The sequence below is a fragment of the Lepidochelys kempii genome, chromosome 11 (genome assembly GCF_965140265.1).
Source record: "Lepidochelys kempii isolate rLepKem1 chromosome 11, rLepKem1.hap2, whole genome shotgun sequence".
Classification (NCBI taxonomy): Eukaryota; Metazoa; Chordata; order Testudines; family Cheloniidae; genus Lepidochelys; species Lepidochelys kempii.
Genome location: NC_133266.1, coordinates 12645170 through 12668187, shown reverse-complemented (window position 1 = coordinate 12668187; position 23018 = coordinate 12645170). Strand labels below are relative to the sequence as shown.

General features: G+C 42.2%; 1 protein-coding gene across 10 annotated transcripts in view; it reads left to right on the top strand.

Annotated features, from left to right (window-relative positions):
- Window positions 1–23018, top strand: part of MUC13 (mucin 13, cell surface associated) — a 34240-nt gene that overhangs the window by 7334 nt on the left and 3888 nt on the right. The window contains exons 2-18 of one of the 10 annotated variants that reach the window (XM_073304695.1): window positions 1277–1330; window positions 1570–1623; window positions 1863–1916; window positions 2156–2209; window positions 2449–2502; window positions 2742–2795; window positions 3035–3088; window positions 3328–3381; window positions 5587–5622; window positions 8357–8479; window positions 10310–10416; window positions 12992–13050; window positions 14228–14397; window positions 16946–17071; window positions 18319–18433; window positions 19349–19386; window positions 22839–22926. In XM_073304695.1, coding sequence (XP_073160796.1) covers window positions 1277–1330; window positions 1570–1623; window positions 1863–1916; window positions 2156–2209; window positions 2449–2502; window positions 2742–2795; window positions 3035–3088; window positions 3328–3381; window positions 5587–5622; window positions 8357–8479; window positions 10310–10416; window positions 12992–13050; window positions 14228–14397; window positions 16946–17071; window positions 18319–18433; window positions 19349–19386; window positions 22839–22926 — 1294 coding nt within the window. The remainder of the gene's footprint in view (window positions 1–1276; window positions 1331–1569; window positions 1624–1862; window positions 1917–2155; window positions 2210–2448; window positions 2503–2741; window positions 2796–3034; window positions 3089–3327; window positions 3382–5586; window positions 5623–8356; window positions 8480–10309; window positions 10417–12991; window positions 13051–14227; window positions 14398–16945; window positions 17072–18318; window positions 18434–19348; window positions 19387–22838; window positions 22927–23018) is intronic. The other 9 variants (XM_073304696.1, XM_073304697.1, XM_073304698.1 and 6 more) reach the window with 9 other exon arrangements.

Here is a 23018-nt window from a genome sequence, read left to right as displayed (position 1 = left end):
AGCATAACAAATAGACAAGAACATCCCATCTCTCACTTTGTAGGGAGTTCTAACTCCCATGGGCTACTCACCTGGAATATTATGTATGTAAAAATCAGAGCTGATCTCCAGAGATGTCATGTAGTTAGCTCTTTGGTAGGAGGTTCTGCTGCAGCTTTCACAGCCATGTCAGGTAAGCAGAAGGAATAGGAGTGGAGTGGGGATGAGTACACCGGATGTTTCAAGCATCAGGCACAGCTATGACGCTGAAGAAAAATCATTATTACTGAGCAACTCATCGTGGGGCACTAGCATGATCTGCAAGGAGGCTACGGCTCTTTGGGGTCTGCCAACCTGCTGCAGCTGCTGCTGAACACATGGCACTGACAATCCTAGGGTTTGTTTCCTCTGATGCCCCTTAGTGTTTTCAATGAATATATCTTATCCTAACGTTACTCCTGGGGGAATTCTGTGCCACTGCGCAATGCAGAATTTTGCAGAAATTAACATGCGCACAGAATTTCCTTTCCCCCACAGAAATGGACTTCAATGCTACTAGCTGCCACTAGGGGCTACTGAACCTGCCAGAGCCCAGCTCGCACATAGAAGACTATGCTGAGGTGAGGGGAAGGGAACTAGAGAGTTCCTGGCAGCTGCAGTTCTGAGCATGCCCTGAGGGAAGGAGAGGGCAGTGCACAGAAAAATCAGTCCAAACCTGGGACCAAGCATCAGGCTGTTTCTCCCTCTGGATCCCTGGGCTCTGGGGGAGGAAAGGTGCAGATGTCTGGGGTGGGTGAGGGGTGGTCATGGCTGGGCTCGGGAGTGGTAGTGAAGGGAGCGGAGAAACAGAAACTGGGTTGTCAGATGGTTTCTTTAACTCTCTGCTCCTGGGGGAATTAATGTGTGTGTCTGTATTGTTACAGACATACTTGCTGGCAGGTATTTTGAAATTAATTACCAAAATAATTGAAACTGGTGTGATTGTGTAGCATTATGTTGACAAACAAAACTTGCAGAATTTTTAATATTGTGCACAGAATTTTTAATTTTTGGGTGCAGAATTTTTGATTTTTAGTGCAGAATGCCCCCAGGAGTATAATATGAGAACATTCAATGTATATGTTAATATTTGGGACATTACCATAACAAACGGTCAAGAACAGCACATCTTCCTTTTGCAAGGAAGTTAAAACCTTCATGTCAGTTCTCTGAGTTAGGGTCAGGTCTGATGTCCATATATATTTACTAGGATGTCATAGTGTGGTTTGCATTTAAAGATTTGTTTCTTATTTTACAGAAAGTACCACTACCCAGGGACCCACCACTACCCAGGCACCCATAACTACGACAGGTAAGCGGGAGGAATGGAGCTGATTGATAAGTATATATCTTAAAATCATAATCAAAAATATTTTGCTACAGAAAAGAATTGTAAAATATAACTGAGAATGATGATGATTTAATTGTGAAGACTCAACGGAGTAGCTGACGTCAATTTCAAATTTAGTCAGGTCAGGTCTAATGTCTATATATATTTACTAGGATGCCATAGTGTGGCTTGCATTTAAAGATTTGTTTCTTATTTTACAGAAAGTACCACTACCCAGGGACCCACCGCTACCCAGGCACCCATAACTACGACAGGTAAGCGGGAGGAATGGAGCTGATTGATAAGTATATATCTTAAAATCATAATCAAAAATATTTTGCTACAGAAAAGAATTGTAAAATATAACTGAGAATGATGATGATTTAATTGTGAAGACTCAACGGAGTAGCTGATGTCAATTTCAAATTTAGTCAGGTCAGGTCTAATGTCTATATATATTTACTAGGATGCCATAGTGTGGTTTGCATTTAAAGATTTGTTTCTTATTTTACAGAAAGTACCACTACCCAGGGACCCACCACTACCCAGGCACCCATAACTACGACAGGTAAGCGGGAGGAATGGAGCTGATTGATAAGTATATATCTTAAAATCATAATCAAAAATATTTTGCTACAGAAAAGAATTGTAAAATATAACTGAGAACGATGATGATTTAATGGTGAAGACTCAACGGAGTAGCTGACGTCAATTTCAAATTTAGTCAGGTCAGGTCTAATGTCTATATATATTTACTAGGATGCCATAGTGTGGCTTGCATTTAAAGATTTGTTTCTTATTTTACAGAAAGTACCACTACCCAGGGACCCACCGCTACTCAGGCACCCATAACTACGACAGGTAAGCGGGAGGAATGGAGCTGATTGATAAGTATATATCTTAAAATCATAATCAAAAATATTTTGCTACAGAAAAGAATTGTAAAATATAACTGAGAATGATGATGATTTAATTGTGAAGACTCAACGGAGTAGCTGATGTCAATTTCAAATTTAGTCAGGTCAGGTCTAATGTCTATATATATTTACTAGGATGCCATAGTGTGGTTTGCATTTAAAGATTTGTTTCTTATTTTACAGAAAGTACCACTACCCAGGGACCCACCACTACCCAGGCACCCATAACTACGACAGGTAAGCGGGAGGAATGGAGCTGATTGATAAGTATATATCTTAAAATCATAATCAAAAATATTTTGCTACAGAAAAGAATTGTAAAATATAACTGAGAACGATGATGATTTAATGGTGAAGACTCAACGGAGTAGCTGACGTCAATTTCAAATTTAGTCAGGTCAGGTCTAATGTCTATATATATTTACTAGGATGCCATAGTGTGGCTTGCATTTAAAGATTTGTTTCTTATTTTACAGAAAGTACCACTACCCAGGGACCCACCGCTACTCAGGCACCCATAACTACGACAGGTAAGCGGGAGGAATGGAGCTGATTGATAAGTATATATCTTAAAATCATAATCAAAAATATTTTGCTACAGAAAAGAATTGTAAAATATAACTGAGAATGATGATGATTTAATTGTGAAGACTCAACGGAGTAGCTGATGTCAATTTCAAATTTAGTCAGGTCAGGTCTAATGTCTATATATATTTACTAGGATGCCATAGTGTGGTTTGCATTTAAAGATTTGTTTCTTATTTTACAGAAAGTACCACTACCCAGGGACCCACCACTACCCAGGCACCCATAACTACGACAGGTAAGCGGGAGGAATGGAGCTGATTGATAAGTATATATCTTAAAATCATAATCAAAAATATTTTGCTACAGAAAAGAATTGTAAAATATAACTGAGAACGATGATGATTTAATGGTGAAGACTCAACGGAGTAGCTGACGTCAATTTCAAATTTAGTCAGGTCAGGTCTAATGTCTATATATATTTACTAGGATGCCATAGTGTGGCTTGCATTTAAAGATTTGTTTCTTATTTTACAGAAAGTACCACTACCCAGGGACCCACCACTACCCAGGCACCCATAACTATGACAGGTAAGCGGGAAGAATGGAGCTGATTGATAAGTATATATCTTAAAATCATAATCAAAAATACTTTGCTACAGAAAAGAATTGTAAAATATAACTGATAAAGATGATGATTTAATTGTGAAGCTCAACGGAGTAGCTGACATCAATTTCAAATTTAGTCAGTTTATAATGGGTGTTTAAAGGAAGCTTTCAAGTCCTCCATTTTCGTCCCGTCTAGCAGTGGGACACTGTTAGCCGACGGCCAAGGATGTTTGGTGAGGTGCCAGCTATGCCCGTTTATACCATCCGTGACTTTAACCGCTAGGACGCACTGTCCCTTCGCGGCGGGCAGCCCGGGCTAGGCTGACGGATGCCCCAAGGTCCTAACCACCCGTGACTTTAACTGCTAGAGCTCAGAGCTCCTTCGCAGCGGGCAGTCAATACTGACTGACAGGTGCCCCAATGGCAGCACTAAGAGCCTCTCCACACCCGTGACTTTAACTGCTAGAGCTCAGAGCTCCTTCGCAGCGGGCAGCCAGGATTGACTGACAGGTGCCCCAAGAGTTTGCCCCGTGGAGGCGGCACAACTCAACGCTAGGCTCTTAGTACTCTCACCTAATGGCCAGGCTTTAGAGCCAAAACGGCTGAGGTTCTTTAATTGTGTTGGCTGCTTTACAGTAAACCAGAGAAAACAAGTCAGGCTTATGCATAAATGGTTACCAAAATTTATTAAGCTAGATTCTAATCATGTGGTTACAAAATTGCTAGTGCCTACTTATTTAAATGTAGAGATGTTACACACACAAACAAGTTACAAAACTGAAGCCACAATCCCAAAGAAAGAAAACAAAATATAGAGCTCTATTTCAAAATATGTGTACACTAAAGATAGGAGATCAGGTGTGGGTGCTTCTTACCCTCCTTGCATCTCTCGATTCCAGCGGTGCCAAGCCAGGATCGGTCACTCAATTCCGCGGAAAGACGAATAAGGGACAAGGCGTAGGGACCCTCTTAGCTGCAGAAGCCTTGGGAGGCTGTCACTTATCTGACCAGCAGATAGATAGTGAAAAGCACTCAAAAATCATGGTGCTGTAGGTCCCCTACTTATACCTCTGTACTCCTTTATTCTCTTTCTCCTTTCTTATGCCAAATTGAGGCTGGTCTGTCGGGGTGACGCCAGCTTTCACAAGAGTAGTTTACACTTGCAAAGGAGAGAAACAATAAGTGTCGACTACTGGACATTTCTTTTATCAGGGTAAATATTTTCCCAACTAGGATGTTGGTGTGTGTGCATCACGCTATTTAGTTGGGGCTAAGAGCCATGTCTGTCACAGGGCCTCTGCCTGCTGTGAGCTTAATCCTTGTATCTGTTCCCAGAGGCACATTGTAGCAGCACACCTGTGCTTTCACAGCTTCAAAGGCTGTGCTGGAATATATGTTAAGTGCCCTGTTCCTGCTTCCTCCTGTGTTTCCAGCAATGCTGGTCTGAGGGGGGGGGGGGCTGACTGTCTGGCTACAGACACCCATACAAAGAATGGGGGTGGAACTGATTGTCTGACTCTACAGGGGAATCATTGCCACAGGCTAGGCACAAAGTGTTATCAACTGCCCAAAGTAAAGAAACTGACTACACAGAGAAAAATAGGGCTTTTTCCTCTAATCCAGGGGTGGGCAAACTTTTTGGCCTGAGGGCCACATCGGGTTTCAGAAATGGTATGGAGGGCTGGTTAGGGGAGGCTGTGCCAGGCTGTGCCTCTGCTCCCCCTTGCTTCTCGCCCCTTGACGCCCCCCCCCGGGACTCCTGCCCCATCCAACCTCCCCTGTTCCCTGACATCCCCACCCAGGACCCTCCCCCCCGCCCCCTGTTCCCGACCTCCCCTGGAATCCCTGCCCCTGACTGCCCCCCACCACCCCATCCACTGCCCCCTCCTTCCTGACTGCCCCCCAGAACCCCTGCCCCCCCCAACACAGACTAATCACAAGGTGTTGTCAAATGAAAAAGGCAACAAACTGACTAAATAGAGGAAAAACAGTTTTTCCTCCAATCTCTCTGTTATTGCCATTTTGCAGATGCAGCAGCGAATAAGTTTCCAGATAGAAGAGAGATTTTTAAGTAGATACAATTTCCTTTAAAAAATCAGTTTGATTTGGATGGGTAGTTGTAGAAAACTAGGTTGTTGAAAAATAATTATCTGAGGTTTGCATTGTAAGATGTTCATTCTTTTACAGGAGATACCTCTGCTACACAATCTGCATCTTCTACAGGTAAGAGATTGAATGGAATGGAAGTGACATCATACATACAAAAACTCTACACTCTAATTGCACAAAACCAAAAACCTCTGCTGCCCCGGCTTCCCTGAGGCCATGCCCACACTGACTCCATCCCCCTCCCTCCATCGCTCACTCTCCCCCACCCTGCCTAACTTTCATTGGGCTGGGGTAGGGGGCTGGGGTGCAGGAGGGGGTGCAGACTCCGGGAGGGGGCTCAGGGCTGGGATACAGGCTCTGAGAGGGAGGAGTGCAGAAGGGGGTTCCAACCTTGAGCAGGGGTTTGGGGTGCGGGAGGGCATTCTGACCTGGGGCAGGAGGTTCAGGGTGCAGGCTCCAGCCAGGTGGCGCTTACCTTGGGCAGCTCCCAGTCAGTTCATAAAAGTTGTTTAAAAGAAGCTTCAGGTCCTCTCTTTCCATCACCCTCTAGCAATGGGACACCCATACATAGAATTGCCTGGCTCTACAGGGGAAACACTGACAGACTAGTCACAAAGTGTTGTCAAATGAAAAAGGAAACAAACTGACTAAAGAAAGAAAAACAGGTTTTTCCTCCAATCTCTCTCAGTTATTACCATCTTGTAGCTACTGCAGCTAACAAGTTTATGATGTGGCCCTCTTGTGCATATGCATTACAATACAGTCTTTCAGAGTAACAGCCGTGTTAGTCTGTATTCGCAAAAAGAAAAGGAGGACTTGTGGCACCTTAGAGACTAACCAATTTATTAGAGCTGTAGCTCACGAAAGCTTATGCTCTAATAAATTGGTTAGTCTCTAAGGTGCCACAAGTCCTCCTTTTCTTTTTGCGAATACAGTCTTTGTTACATGATCACTAATATTTTTTCCACAAGACCCTGGCCTCACATTCCCAGACCAGGTCCATCACATGCACTTAGTATCAAGACTGTGTTGTGAATGGGGCTGTTGGCTGTGGGACCCACATTTGTTTACAGGCCTCTTTGGACCTCATTAGAAAGGATGATCTTGTCGTTAAAATGGTTGAATTAGCCTCCTGGAGAATCGAATTCTATCCCTGCCTCTGCCACAGAGTTCTAGGGTGATGCTGGTCAAGTCCCTTAAACCACATTTTTTTACTGGTGTCTGCTAACTGTGTGTGCTGTATTTTATAGGTCGCATTTGCAGAAATGCACTCACCTGCTCATAAAATGGCAACTGAAGTGAATGGGAGCTGTGCATTGAGAATATCGAGTGGTATAAAACGGCCAAGCACTCTAAAATGATGTTGGAGGATGTTGTGAAGGCCAAGACTGTAATAGGGTTAAAAAAAGAACTCGATGAATTCATGGAGGAGAGGTCCATCAATGGCTATTAGCCAAGATGGGCAGGGATAGTGTCCCTAGCCTCAGTTTGCCAGAAGCTGAGAATGAGCAATGGGAGATGGATCACTTGGTGATTACCTGTTCTGTTCATTCCCTTTGGGGCACATGGCGTTGGCCACTGTCGGAAGACAGGATATTGGGCTAGATGGACCTTTGGTCTGACCCAGTATGGCCGTCCTTATGCTCTTATGTTCTTATGAAAAATCAGGCCCTTAGTGTCTGAAGCTGAGCACTCAACATTAGTGGACACTTTTGGCCTTAATCTCCTTGTGCCTCAGTTCCTCATTGGTAAAATGGGATAATAATATGTCCCTACTCTGCAGGAGTGATGGAAGGTAAGGTCTTTAGAGTTTATGAAGCACTCAGATATAATAGTGATGAGTGCCATAGAGATGCCCATGAGGAAATTAATAATTCTATATTTAGAGCAGGGAATGAATATTGTGCAGGAAATATCACCTGGGCCACACTCTCAGTGTAAAAAGTAATAGTAACAGTCATCTGTGCAGTGAGCACCATCCATCCTGTGCACTGAGTGAGGCAGGGGTCTTGTGGAAAAAATAGTATGTGATCATGCAATTAAAAACTGTATTGTAATGCATATGCACTAAGGGGCTAAATTAAGGTTGCACAGGCAACCTTAATTGTGGAATTTCCTATCTTTTCAGTGCGCGCGTGCACTCACACACACACACACACACACACACACACACACAGAGTAAAAGCTGTTTTATCCAGCACTTCACCAACTGGAAAGCTCTATTAACTGGCATTTCTGATCTTCATTGAAAGTCCGGTTTATAGTCGGGTTGGCGCGGGGCTGGCAGGGGTTTGGGGCATGAGCGGGGTGTGGCGTGCAGGCTGTGGGAGGAGTTTGGGTGGAGGAGGGAGCTTGGGGCACAGGAGCGGGTGCGGGGTGCCAGATGCGGGAGACACTCACTGCCTCCACCTGCAGCTCCCTTTGGCTGCAGTTCCCGGCTCATGGAAGCTGGGGACCAGTGCTCGGGGTGGGACAGGGGAAGTGCGCAGAGCTGCTTGCCAGGCCTCCACCTAGGAGCAGCTGGGACAGGTTGCTTAGAGTCCTTTTTGGCCTTGTTTGCTTAGAGGAAACTTAACAGTTTAGAATTTATTGCATATCATGATTCATCTGCGGCCTTACTGTTGCATACTGGGCCAGATCCTCAGATGGTGTAAACAGGCATAGCTCCATGGAAGTCAATGGAGTAACACCAACTCATACCAGCTGAGGATTTGGCCTACTGTCATAAGGCATGTTTAAGTGTGTGACTCTTCTCGAGGCATGACTAGTTTAACAGGAGGAAAACGAAAAAGCTTCCATCCTCCTGGTCTAGTGCATTGTTCAGCTGTGTCAATATCTTTCCTCTTAGAAGCACCTCTGGGCTGTGCAAATAAACCGTGTGGTGGCAATGCTAAGTGCATTAACCTATATCAAGGTTATATGTGCCAGTGCCCATATGGATACTACTATAGCACATCAAGATGTCAGGAAGGTGAGTTGGCTGCTGGTGATCTGTTTTCTTAATCCACTGCACAGACAATGGTGCATTTTCTATACTCATTCTAATTTTCTCAGTGAACATGTACATGGTCTGGGCAAGTCTCCTCCACTCTGACCCACACTGAGTAGCACTTTACTCTGCAAATAGTTCCCATTGGGTTGACCTGTTTTACCTCCTGAAGCATTATTGAAACAAAAGGATTTAACCCACTAGAAAAAACTGCACTCCCACAGGGCTAAGGGTGTGAATTAAATTACATGAAAAGCAGACGGAAACCCCGGGGTAAGTGAAAGCTAATGTTTATGGCCAAGACTAAAAAAGCAGGTGCCAAAAATAGGCTTCTAAAAAAATGGCCTTATTTTCCAAACTGGTGAGCACCCACCCAAGTCCTGCTGAAGTGGGACTGCATAGGAGCTGCTGGGTGCTCAGCATTTGGGGAAATTAGGCCTCTTACTTAGGTGCCCAAAGGCTAGCTTTTCAAAGTTATTTAGGCACCTAGAGATGCAGATTGGCACCAAGCTGGATTTTCTGAAGTGCCTAAGCAGGTTAGGCACCTAACACCCATGATTTCAATCATTAGACACCTTTGGGCACACCAAGACCTTTGAAAATCTGCCCCAAAATCCATATGCCATAGAATCATAGGACTGGAGGGGACCTCAAGAGGTCATCTAATCCAGTCCCCTGCACTCATGGCAGGGCTAAGTATTAGACAGTCCCTGACAGGTGTTTGTCTAACCTGCTCTTAAAAAATTTCCAATGATGGAGATTCCACAACCTCCCCTGGCAATTTATTCCAGTGCTTACCCACCCTGACAGTTGGAAAGTTTTTCCTAATGTCCAAACTAAGCCACCCCTGCTGCAAATTAAGCCCATTGCTTCTTGTCCTATCCGCTGAGGATAAGGTTAATTTTTCTTCCTCCTCCTTGTAACAACTTTTTATGTACTTGAAAAATGTCCCCTGTGAGTCTTCTGTTCCCTCTTCATCCTCTCTTCTCCAGATTAAACAAACCCAGTTTTTTTCAATCTTCCCTCATAGGTCATGTTTTCTAGACCTTTAATCATTTTTGTTACTCTTCTCTGGACTTTCTCCGGTTTGTCCACATCTTTCCTGAAATGTGGTGCCCAGAACTGGACACAATACTCCAGTTGAGAAGTAATCAGTGCGGAGTAGAGTAGAAGAATTACTTCTCATGTCTTGCTTACAACACTCCTGCTAATACATCCCAGAATGATGTTTGCTTTTTTGGCAACAGTGTTACACTGTTCACTCATATTTAGCTTTTGATCCACTATCCAGATCATTTTGCATTTTAATCCTATCCTCCAAAGCACTTTGAACCCCTCCCAGCTTGGTATCCTCTGCAAACTTTATAAGTGTACTCTGTGTGCCATTATCTAAATCACTGATGAAGATATTGAATAGAACCAGACCCAGAACTGATCCCTGGGGACCCCATGTTGACATCTACGCACCCATTCATGAAAATCTTGGCTTATGCCATTAAATGCGGTAATACTTGGACATATCCTGTTTTTGTTTGTGTTGAGCCACACTCATAGTTTAACATTATTTTAGTAGAAGAACCACATCAGTTTCTCTTACTTCCATGCCCACTGATAGCAGGGTTTAACCCTTTTTTGATAAGGGTTGGTTAAGTGAATACTTATCCCTCCCTGTCTCCTCCAATAGAAGAAAATTAGCAAATATAGATCTTATGCAGAGTTGCTTCTCATCTCTAAAACATGGATAACCCAACATTGTAACCCTGTTTATTACAAATGCAGTGTAATGAATTAATGTCTCTGCTTTATTTTTAGGAAAAGTATTCCCTGGACAGTTGACACTGAAAACACCGTATACCGACAGCATGGCACATGAAAACTCACCAGAGTATAAGCAATTATACAAAAATGTTACAGATTTTGTGAGTCATTTAAAAAAATTCTTCCATATATATTTAATCTTGAGATCTACTTCCTGGAATGAGATATGTGCAGGAAGATATGGGGCCTCAAAGTGGTGTCTTGGTCAGCATAACTTACACCTTCTTCAACCTCTGTCACGGGATATGCTACATCAGTCTAGACTCCTTTACATGACAGCCAAATTCTACCCTCAGAGATGTACACACATCATTCCTACTGAAGTCAGTGGAAGTTGCATGTATGTGTCGGAGATCAGAATTTGCCCCTAATTTGCTTACTTGCTTCCCTTATTAAAAAGTCCCATAGAATGTAAAACAAACAGACCCTATGACAGGGTGCTATCTCTTTAAGAGAAAGGCAGGCTGGATACCCTCTCCAAGGTATTAAAGAAGAGTTGGTGCAGGGAATGCAGTCTGGGGGCAGGCTGTGGTGAAGACAGGGCCTAGAGGCGGATAAGAAACTGAGTTTGACAGTACAGGTTGTGCCTGAAGTATTGTTCTCTTTCTTTCATAGATAAGAAACCAAAATTTGGCCTTGTATACTAGAGCTGGTCAACAAATGGGATTTCTGTCACACAGGAAATTCCAAGTGTGCAAGATTTTGTTTTGTTCCAAATTGGATCAAAACGTCGAACTTCAGAATTTCCCATGAAAGGGAAAATTCCCATTTGGGAACATATCAATGCTGCTGGCACCTGTCCCAGGTCTCCCTGTCCCCTTGCACTGCTTCTTCCTCCCGGCTGACTTAAGATGGCAGGGAGGTGGATGGAGAAACCCCCAAACTGGCGACAGGAGGAAGTCTGAGGTGGAGAGGGAACCCCCCCCAGGCTGATAGAAGGAAAAACTCCATCGCCATCTCCACTTTTTCCATTGCAGCTTTCATAGAAATCAACATGTTCCTGCAAAACATTTAAATTTTTTGACAAAACAGCATTTTCTGCTGGAAAACTGTTCAACTGGAAATTTGCTGACCAGCCTCTGTTGTGTGCCTTGAATCTGTACAGTTTTAAAGCTCTGGGCACCTATGTCCTAAGGCTGCTGTATCTGCACCCTTTTTTTAATTCAAATGTTTCTACAAGGAGGGTGGACAAATACATATTTATTTTCTTATTACAAATTCTGTACTTTTTGTAGGCCTCATGCCTTGATTGGAATAACTTGTACATCATAGTAAACATGATCCTACTCAGTGATAACTATTTGAACATCATCAGCAGGTTTGAGACAGTAATTCTCATTAATAAGAGTAAAAGTAAGTTACAGTTTTATACGGGAAAATGTATTCCTACCATATGAGCATAAGTAAAGGCCAGCATTTTCAGACATTGGTGCCTAAAGTTTAGATGTCTAAATATGGATTTAGGCACCTAAATAAGAGTCCTAATTTCCGTTCCATAAGTAGATGAATAGTATGAATGAGGGGAATGTTAAACACAATGTGCTTTTGTATAAACATTGAATGAAGTCTTGGAAGAGCTTTCCTGGGGAAGTGGGATATACTGGGTGATTATACTAATGTTCTTTAATGGACTATGATGATGGATTTGCTCATTATAAGAGTTGCTTCTTGGTGCCCCATGTCGCACTGATTGGTGAAGGGAGGAGAGATCTTCCCCTCCTGCTAAGAAACCTGTGTGAAGAGGTCTAGGAACAGAAGCCACTATGAGTTTCCCATTGTGGGATTTCCTCTGGGTACTTCAGCCAGAGAGATGGACTCTGTGTATGAGTGTACCCGCACACGCACATCCTTGTGCCATAAGAAGGGGGCTCAGCCACTGAACCTCCCAGAGTCGCATGAATATCTGTGATCTGCTGGAGGAACAGGAACATCTGTGGGCGGATGTGCCTCCCCACCGTCTCCTGGGCTCACTGTCCTGCACATGCTCTTTAGCTGTGAGCCTCCATTGGACTTGTGCTACCAAGGATTCCTCCATTATCCAATGCTTCTGAGAAACCTCCCCCTACCTTACGCGGGGGGCGGGGGGCGGGGAGGGAAGCTCCAGTGCACATGTTTGAGGGCTAGATGGGGAGGAGATGGAGGCACAGAAAAGTTACCACGGCTTGAGACTCCACTCACCGTTCGCAGCTTGCCAAGGCGGCAGGGCGGGAAATGATGTTCATCCTGAACCCACCCCACTGCCTCTGTCCCTGGTCTGCTCCTCACCATGGATATCAGAGGCCCAAGGATGCCCCTCCATAGTGTCATGGGGAACAGGGCTTTGGTTCCGCTGGGGAGGCTGAGTCCCCCTCTCCCTCTGTCCAAGCTGGATGAGGAAGATCTGTGCATAGAGGCATCCCTTTAAGTGTGGAGCCTGGGTGGATGGTGCACCCTACAATGTCTGTATGTAGTGGTCATTTATTATTATACTCAATTTTATGGCCCACTCCGGCACTCCTTGTTTAGGCAGAGCTCTCTTAGGAGCCAATACGAATTTGCCTGGACATGGCATGGGGAGCTCTGGGCCTTTGATTTCCCTAACTGGCTCTGAGAGACATGAACCCCACAAATTTCCCTTGCCTATTTTGTTCTGTGGTTTTACAAAGGTATAAACCAAATTCATTTTATCTTTCATAGTTCAACACAACTTTCAAAAATAAGACAGACTATGGAGAGACAATAATTGTGAATATAAGGTAAGTTCAGCAGCTCCTGTGTTTGCGTGTGTGTGTTTGTGATCTCTCTTTGTGTACATAGCATAGATACAGAACGCATCGCTCACATTGCTTTCTTAGTTTGCCCCATCTTATATACTGTCAATCCTCCTTTAATCAATTCAGATGAGCAATATGAAATGAACTCAGCTAAAGGAGGTTTCAGATCAGTGAGGATTTCTTGCTTTTGGGAATGTGGCCCACTTTGGAAAATACACATTTTAGCATCAGAAGTTTCAGACTCATCCTGTGTGTAGGGTGAGCTGAGACAATACCCCTTGTTGCACAGTAGAACCCCCTCTAGTAACAATGGGAGTTTTGCAAAAATACTGAGAGTAGAATATGGTATTGATGTGGTACGTAAATTTTTAGGGCCAGATTCCAAGAGCTTAATTTATGCTGAGTAGCACTTTACTCCATGGGTATTCCTATTGATAATAGCCAAAGGGATAAGACAAACATAGCATAAGACTCTGTTCATCATGAATATAGGTATCAGAATCTGGCCCTTAGTAAAGTTACTATTGTATTCAGCAGCATTAAGAGGGAAAAATGTTTGGGGCACATTTAGGACCACTCTGACTTCAGCCTTTTACTTATTTGTTCACGTACATATGCACTTAACACAATGTGCAAAAATTATTTGGGCAATTGTACACCCATGTTATTTGAAAATCTGGCTCTTGAAAGTGTAATGATTAGGGTTAAGAGTGAAAATCTCATCACAACAGGGACTGGATGCCTCAAGGAGTTACTAAGTAGGGTAGAGCATTGTAAACCTCTTGGTTACCAATTGACATGAGATCCAGGTTGGTGCAAATAACCAGTAGTCAGTGAATTTGTGATCTCAGTCTAATTTCTAGTGAGAAAATGACCATTTCATAAAATCCTGTTGCAACTCATTTGCATTCATTGGATCACGTGTTGGCAGAGCAGAGACTAAAGAATGGGATGTGGAGACTGAATGATCTTCACCCCCTCAAGATGTTATCACCGGGTGAGAACCAAGAGGCACCGCACAGTGGTATAATGTGTCTGTGGGCAAATCTGCTCTCGCTGCCTATGATATGCCTGTGTGATTGATTACAAAAATCTGTTGTTAAAGTAAATGTGGTTTTTATGGTACTTTCTACAATTACACTAGATTCTTATTTTTCAGACAAAGTTCAGCAAAATCTAAAATACAGATTAAAGCGGAGACCAGTGGAACTATCGTGACAATAAGCAACATGTTTGAAGTGACCACAGAATTAAACACTAGTGGTGTTGCTAGCCTCATAGAAGAAGCATTGAAAGTCCATTCCTATTTCAATAATGGCAGCTATCAAAGTAAGTACTACACTAAGAACACTGGCGGAGATTTTCCAAGCTGATGAGGACAAAGCTCTTTGAAACATACCCTCCATTAATTTTAATGAGTTATGTCTAAATCCCCTAATCTACTTTGAAAACTCAACCATTCATTGTAACTTTTTGTCTTTTTGAGACACAGACAATGTTATATTTGTATTTGGGAATAGAAGAGGAATATTCATTTCCAAAATGAATGTTTTTCTGAATGTTACAGTTTATGTAGCTAATGGGAGTATTATTATTTATGGTTTGTATTGTCATAGCACTTAGGAGCCATGGATCAGGAACCCATTGTACCAGCTGCGGGACAAACACAGAATAAAAATACAGTCCCTCTCTTTACACAGGACAAAAATAAAAGAAATATGACTCCTGTGTTTCTGAGTATAAGACAATCTCTTATTGGCGAGTGAGTAAGGAAAATTCCTTATTGTCTGATTATTCATAATTGTCCAGTAGGTGGGTTTCTTACCCCATCCTCGGAAGCATCTGGTATTGGCCACATTTAGGCCAGCATCCCAATTTAGGAAAATATTTAAGTAAATGCTTAACTTAAGCATGAGCTTAAGTGTTTTCTGAATAGGGACGGATTAAGCACATGCTTGAGCACATTCCTGAACTGGGGCCACAGTGACCAGGTACCGGACGAGATGTCTCACCAGTGTAATCCAGTATGGAAATTCTTACGTTACTAAAACAACCAACTCTTGCAGGAAAAGTGCATTAAAGCTTAGAGCTGAACATCTTTTGTTACGTTTTGCACTTTCTCTACTATTTCCTGCAAAAGTATCATTAATTAAAAATCAGCAGAAGCTGGGACCAGTCAAAAAATGTTGACATTTTTCAAGGAAAAACAGACACAAGGTATTTTTTTCTAAAATGTTCGTGAAAAATGTTCACATTTTTAATGAACTCTGGCAAAAATAAAACTTGCACACCAGTGCCCTGATCCTGCTACTGAGCTCCATGCAAATGGACACCTGTGTCCATGCAGAGCTCGTGATGGGACAGGGCCTTAGGGCTCATTTGTACAGATGCCAAATCCCTTTGTCCTTAGCCAGTAAAGCACGAACGCATATGTTTAACTTTAAGCACATGAGTAATTCCATTGAGTTCACTGGGACTATTTTTGTACTTTATTGCCTTGCTAAAACAAGGCCAGCATATTTACCCAGTAATACTATTCACATGCTTAAAGTTAAGCATGTGCTTAAGTGCTTTGATAGATCAAGGTCAGATCACTGAGCGCCTTGCAGGATTAAGCCCATAGTTAGAAACTGAGCTGAATCTTTTGCTGAAAATTTGCGGGAGGGCTTAGAGGATGACCTAGTATGTGACTCAATTTTGCTGGAATTACAATAGCTTTGAACTCCTTGTGAGTCCTGGTGGATTAAGATTGCTTTGTAAAACTGAATCTTTAAAATCTACAATTCAGTCCCTTCTATTTATAGTCAATTATTAAATAATTTAAGATGCCTAATTATCTTCTCAAGAAGATTCCTTCTGTGCATGGGGTGTCTGAGCACTCTCAGTGCTGTAGCAGCAAGTTTGATATTTGAAGTTTGAGTCGGACGGAATATTTTATGCTAGTCCTTTTTTTTTTCTTTTTTTTTTTTTGAGGATGTAACATTCTAAATGGAAAAATTAAACTAAGATGTAAGTATGGCTTTATTAGTGCCATTTACTCATTTGTCATCACTTACAGCTGTGCAAATCAAACAGAGCCATAGCTTTTGGAACCAACTTGAAACAAAATCCTGATAGATTTCTTTTCAAAGTATCATTTTGAGGTTTATTTTCCTGAATCAATTTTAAATAATTTAAAACTATAGAAATTGCTATGCTAGTTTAGACAATCAAGTGAACCTAATGTCTCTGAGTGGTCAGTACCAAATACCTCAGAAAAAGATAGAACAACCTCCATAGTGGAAATTATTGAATAACCCATCCACAGGGGAAATTTTTTCTAACCCCAATCAATTGTAGAGTTCCTCTCCTATGCTGAGCTTCTATCCCAATTTCAAGTTATATATAAGTTGAACACTGTATGACATATTACTTATAAGCTCGGATCCTGCAAATACTTACATGTATGCTCAGCTTTACATCCATCAGTCGTCTCCACTAAAGCGCAACTCCCTGTATGGGAGGGCAGGGGGTGGATTGCATGTTTTTTAAAGGGGCTAAGGGAAGAAACCTTCACGAGAACTTTTTTCTGGATGGCATTGGGGAAGGTTAGGCTGCTGGGAGGCAAATCAGGCCAGTTGTAGGCAGGGAGAGATGAGAGATCAGCACCTGTGATGGGAATGGTTCAGTTGCTGGGAAGGTCATCAATACTGTAAAGGTTAATTCAAGGTGACGGGGGGGTATTTGTACCCTAAATATAGCTTAAAATTGAATTCAGAAATACTAACTATACAGTACATAGGCTATTAAGCAGGCACACTACTTTGTATTAAAGGCTGCTGCTAATTATAGATTTTATTTTATGATCAGTCTTTGAAATATTTCATTTTGTTTTTAGAACTTTCACAATGTGACATTTATGGCTGTGATGAGGCAACTACTAAGTGTGTGGACACTGATGGACTAACGTGTGAGTGCAAATCAGGATTGTCTAAGAAGAACAAAGAAGAAAAAACCTGTTCAGGTGAGAGCTTTATGACCATTATAAGCTCTTATAATGGGTTGGGCTTTCCTCTCCCCGCCTTCATTTCCCCTTGGTTGCACTCTGTGTCAGCACCATTTGAGAAAAAGGGATTTTCTCAGGTGCTGAGCATCTGCAGCTCTGAAAATTGGGCACTGAAGCCCTGATGAAACAGTGATCTTAAGCAGGTGCTTCACTTTAATCACATGAGTCATTCCATTCCAATTTAGCAACGCTCTTAAGCATGTGACTAATTTAAACCATCTGGGTATTGTGATTGAAATCACAGTATTGGTACCACATAGCCAGCTGAGCATTGGGTAGATAACCTATTCTCCTTGCAAATGGTTCAGGAGTCAATCCACCAGGGCTGCTGGGCTTGAAAAAATCTGGAGCCTGACTGTGCATACCAGCGGTTTACAAATAGCAGGTCTTTGTTATTTAACAGGACCTATTGAATAAATTGTCTCTTACTAGCATGCCTGTAGGACTCGGTGTTATTATTTTCCCTGACGGTTTGCAGATTTTCTTGGGGCCTATGAGGTTGGCCCATTGCCTCACCATGACCCAGAGCTAGCCAGCAGTCCAGCTACCCCTAATCCCCTTTCTAGGATTCAGCTGCCCTGCTGCCCACTGGGTTTTAGGGGTGGTATTGTAACTGTGCTGCACAAGACAGCGTTGCCAGCCCTAAGCATTCAACAATCATGAGGGGTTTTCAGAAGATAACAAATTTGGGGTTCTTATTTGCCTTTTGGTTTTGGAGCCTTTACCAGACATTCAGTTCATGTTTTCAAGCCTTTCTCCGTAACCACGAGTGCTAGAAACATGCTTTATTAACTGAGATTCTCACCTAATTAATTGATTCCAAGAGCTGAGCCTTTAAGAAAAACAGCAAATCTTGGAAAAATTCATGATAAAATCACAAGAGTTGGCAAGGCCACAGACTGGTGGGAACCAAGCAATGGTACTTTTTCTTCTGCTATTGTGCCTGTATTTAAGTTTCTTTTCTGTGTGTGTATTTCTATTAAAAGATCATTCGATAGCCCTTAAAGACATAACATAGCACAGAGGCAAATCAGAATTCTGTGAGTTTATAAGGGGACAGGAAATAAACAGGTGTATTTTGCCACCTTCTTTGTTAACTGAAAATGTAAATATTTGCATATTGAAGTATTAAGCCTCTATATCAGAATATCCATTTTCAGACTGTCTTTAAAACAACTCTCGGTTTTTTTCCATTGAAAATGTAGATTGTGATAACACATGTTCTGAAGAAGATCACATGCATTGTGTTACGGGTAAAAACAGCGCCCCAGTTTGCCAATGTCTTCCTAATTTCAAAAACAAAGATGGAAACTGCGTGAAGTGAGTACTCAGCTACTTCCTTTGTTCTATCAAGATAAGGCAACGTGGTATTTAAAACAGGATGGAGTTGACAATATTGCTTTTAGAATCACAGCCCTAAACTGCACAAATTAAATGACATTAAGTAACCAACAAAGACTGAGCTATACTGCTTCAAATTCATGGCAGAACTTCCATTGAGGTCCAGGGGAAGCACATGTGCTGACCAGTATAAGTCCTATGGTATTTTGCTTGGGTTTCCCTCTAGAGATGCTTCCTCCAGGACAGGGTTGAAACTCATTACTGGAGTAGTGTGGGGAAGCTATGCTACTACCCAGGCTGTACCTCTGGATAAACAGAGAACTTCTTCATTCTCTGTCAATCCAGCTGTTCCTATGACTGTTACATTCACCAGCAAAATTAATTCTGACACTAGCATAAGTTTTATTTCAAAATGGTAGCATTGGTATGAAAAGTGAGTCGCTGTCGGCACTCAGGTGCCCAAGAAAGACTATGACACACAAAGGCCAAGTTTTTCAGAAGTGGCTAGTGACTGTGAGTGCCTCCATTTTTGGGCACCCATCTTGAAACACCTATGGGGGCTTGATTTTCATAGACGGGTGCTCGGCACGTTCTGAAAATTAGCCCCTTTTAAGGTGTATCAAGTTGGGCACTTCAAAAATGGAGATATCCAAAATCAGTAGTCATGTCTGAAAATCTTGGATAAAGAAATTTTAGTTTAGAAAGGAAATTGGTGTTTCTCAACTGTTTCTTCTCACCCAAATCAACACAGAAACTACGTAGATTTAGAGATAAGATCACAAATATGAAACCCATCAATAAGAGAAGATGGTGGTGGGTGGGACTGTTCCATTGTTTCATGACCATCTACTGAACAGCATGAACTCAATTTCCATTTCTTTTACTATTGTTTAGGTGTGATGTGGGCTACTCTGGAGTAAACTGTAGCAACAGTGAGTACAAGAGTTTCTGATGTTTACTTATAGGAAAGATTTCCAGCAATGTTTTAGTTGCAGAGCAGACCCTGCAATAGTAGAGTGAGCATTAGTAGCATATGGAGATGCAAACACACCATGTTAACAACAACACAAAGTTAGGGAAGGATGAGTTAAAAAGCGTGAGTCCTGTAGCCATGTGGCAGGAAGCATTATAGACACTAAGGCCAGAAGAAACCATTAGATTATCCAGTTTGATCTCCTTCTGGCCATAGAACACAGGCTATCGAATTGCATCCAATTATGCCTGCATTGAGCCCAATAACTTGTGTTTGGCTAGAGCACGTCTTTCAGAAAACCATCCAGTCTTGATCTGAAGGCATCAAGAGATGGAGAATCCATCACTTTCCTTGGTAGTTAATTTGTTCCAGTGATTAATCATGCTTCATGCCTTTTTTCTAGTTTGAATTTGTCTAGCTTTAACTTCATCCACTGGCTCTCATCATACCTTTCTCTACTACATTAAAGTGCCATTTAGTACCCCATATTTTCTCCTCAGGAAGGTATTTATACACTATGATTAAGTCACCTCTTGATCTTCTTTTTGATAGCTGAACAGATTGAGCTCCTTCATTCTTGTGAGTTTTATCTGCAAACTCTCCAATTTTTCAGCATCTTATAGGATAGGAAAATATTGTTGACAGAAATGTCCCCCTCATCCCTCTCAGAGGTTGTGCTGACAGTATCATCCTGTGTAGAGAGAAGTTTGCTGAAGAACTTGACACTTATGACTGTTTAATCACTGTGACTGGCTGGGGTCTAATTCAGTGCAGGGTGCATTTGCATGTGAATGTTTCAACTCCTCTTACCATCACTATATTCTTAAATTGGTATATGTTTAACCTGTGTGTGTATTCAACTCTAAGACCTCAAAACCTTTGCATGTTTTGCCTGAAAGTTTTTAGGGAAATGGCTAATAATAGTTTTAACACAGCACAGAGTAAAGCTGGCCAGGCATAAGCGTAAGTTATAAGAGGAAGAAATTTTTGACCCTGTTAAATGCTCTGCATGTATTTTGTTAAGAAGGCTTTTGGGTTCTTACTTCTAATGCCTTTTCTAAAACAATTTAAGAAAACCAATTGCTTAAAATATGCACAAATGCAACAGCAAGGTTATGAATTTAAAGACAATCTTGGGAAATTCTAACAATAAAATTCAGAGGGCAACATCAACTCACCCGCACACCATATGGTGTCTCTCAAATATATACATTTAACAGACTAACTCATGATCCAAAATAGTACAGCATTACTAGTACTAAAGGTTGTGTGGGCAAAGTGATAGTCTCAATTATACCTCTTCCCCTCCACCCCACTATCTTCAGAGTAAACCTTTAGAGACACTTTGTACCCTCATTGCCTACAGTGTAGCTGCACAGAGCTAAGTGACTGGATTTTAGTAGGCAACTGCATTAATAATGTGCAAGAGGAAATGGAATCCAGTTCACGCTCTCTGAGGGCAAATCTCCACTACCGCTTAAGTCGATCTCACTTACGTCGCTCAAGGGAGTGAAAAAAACACCTTCCTGAGTGATGCAAGTTACAGCGACCTAAGCGCTGTTCGCACCGATGCTATGACGGCAGGAGACGCTCTCCCGCTGACATAGCTTCTGCTGCTCACGGAGATGGAGTAATTATGCCAACAGGAGAGCACTCTCCCGTCAGCATAGAGTGTCTTCACTAGATGCACTACAGGGGCACCGCTGCGCTGATGTAGCACTTCTAGTGTAGATCTGCCCTCAATTGTGTTGACTCTGCAGGAGTAAAGAGCAATGAAAAGTTATTTTACTCACCAAAGTTAGCAAATAAGATTCTGATTACTCTATCTTAAAGCAGACACTGAAGCGGCAGCATTATGGAGTTGTGCAAATGTAGTTTGCTTAATTCCATGTGGATTTTTTTTTAAACTCCTCCACACTGTAGATGGAGAAAAAACATAGCTGCAGCACCCTGGCATTGAGCAGCTGGTTTTCATTATTCCACAGTGCTTCAGGCAATTACACAACTAAAAGCATCAGAAAAAACGTCATCCTAAGCAAGTGTAAAAGAGAACTTCCCTTCTGAAATTTCCTCCCCAAATTGATCAACTCAATGATTCTTGACTCAGGAGTTCATAGTGTTGTCACAAACTTTAATCTACACAACAGCCCTATGAGGTCAGTATGAGGCCCATTTTATAGAAAGACAGTTGAGGCAGAGTGTGTTTAAATGATTTGCCCTGGTCATATAAGAAGTCTGTAGCAGAACTGGGAATTAAACCCAGCCCTTCTGGCTCATACTTGCACCACAAGCCCATCCTTCCTCCCCTGTGAAGAGATAAACATTTAAACGTTCAGAGCATACCTAGCTGGAACTTTCCTTCATGCCCCAACCCCCATAACAATTGAACGAAAACAATTTTTTAATGATTTTTTGGGGAGGGTAAATAAGGGCTTTAGGAAAACTGGGGCGGGGGGGGGTGTTTTGTTTTCACAGACAAAATTTGGAAAATAGCAGCCAGTCAGGAGAAAAAAATCATTTTTTCCCACCCTTCCATCAGTTGTAACTGTACAAAGGGATTTTCTCCAATTTTTCAAAAACTCCAGCCTTTGACTGAGAGCAAACAGGTGATATTTCAGTACAAAAAGAAAATATGTCAGTGAAGCACAAGCAAATGTAAATAGGAGGTTGCAAAAGAGGTTAATTTGCAACCTTAGACCTTGAGCCTGCACTGGGGTCTGCTGGTATGGAACATGTGCTGAGGACCATTTACTTCAAGAGAACTCTTCACCCATGCAAAGGTCTTTACTAGCAGAGCCTAATGCAGGAGCAGGAGTTTGCTGATGGCAAGTGTAACCCACCGGTGAGTGTTAAAGAGTCTCCCCCTCCCCCGTGCACATCCACAGAGGACATGAGTTGTTGTAATCCCTACACGTACAGGTTTAGCTCTTTAGTTCGAGCTGTAGTAGCTTATACTTTTAGCTCTGGAGGTTCCTAGTTCAATCCCCAGTGTGTGTTGGCCAAGATAAGATGGCAGATGTCATGTCAGTGGGGGTGATCCAGGATTCAAACTGCTATGGGCCTCAGATGCTTTGGATGAGCTTCCTTTGAGCTGAAAAAGTATGTAACTCACTGGTGAGTGGGTGTTATGGGGTCCCCGTCTGCAGATTCACAGCGGATATGAAGTGTTACAGTTCTCTCTGAGCTTTAGCTCAAACTATAGCAGCTTATGCCTTTAGCTCTGGAGCAGACGGGTTCAATCCATGATGGTGGCCATCTCATAAGCACTGCCCCAAGAGTAATAGCATGAAAGACAGATACGTTTTGATGGTACAGAATCTATTTTACTCCAAAATATATTCTGATTGTAGAAAAGGAGAGGTTCCCTTGTATATCATGTTTGCTATGAATTTTTAATCTCTCTCTTTTCAGATTCCTTGTTGATCCTTATCATTGTGGCTGTCCTATGTGGGGCTCTGATCCTGGGCTTAGCTGCAGGACTCATTTTCACTTCAATGAGGTACAAATAGTTGCTTGCTAGGCACTTAAACACAAGGGAGATTGCTAAACTCTACAGAGTGGGCTAGTTTCAAAAAGAGGGGCCAGATTTTT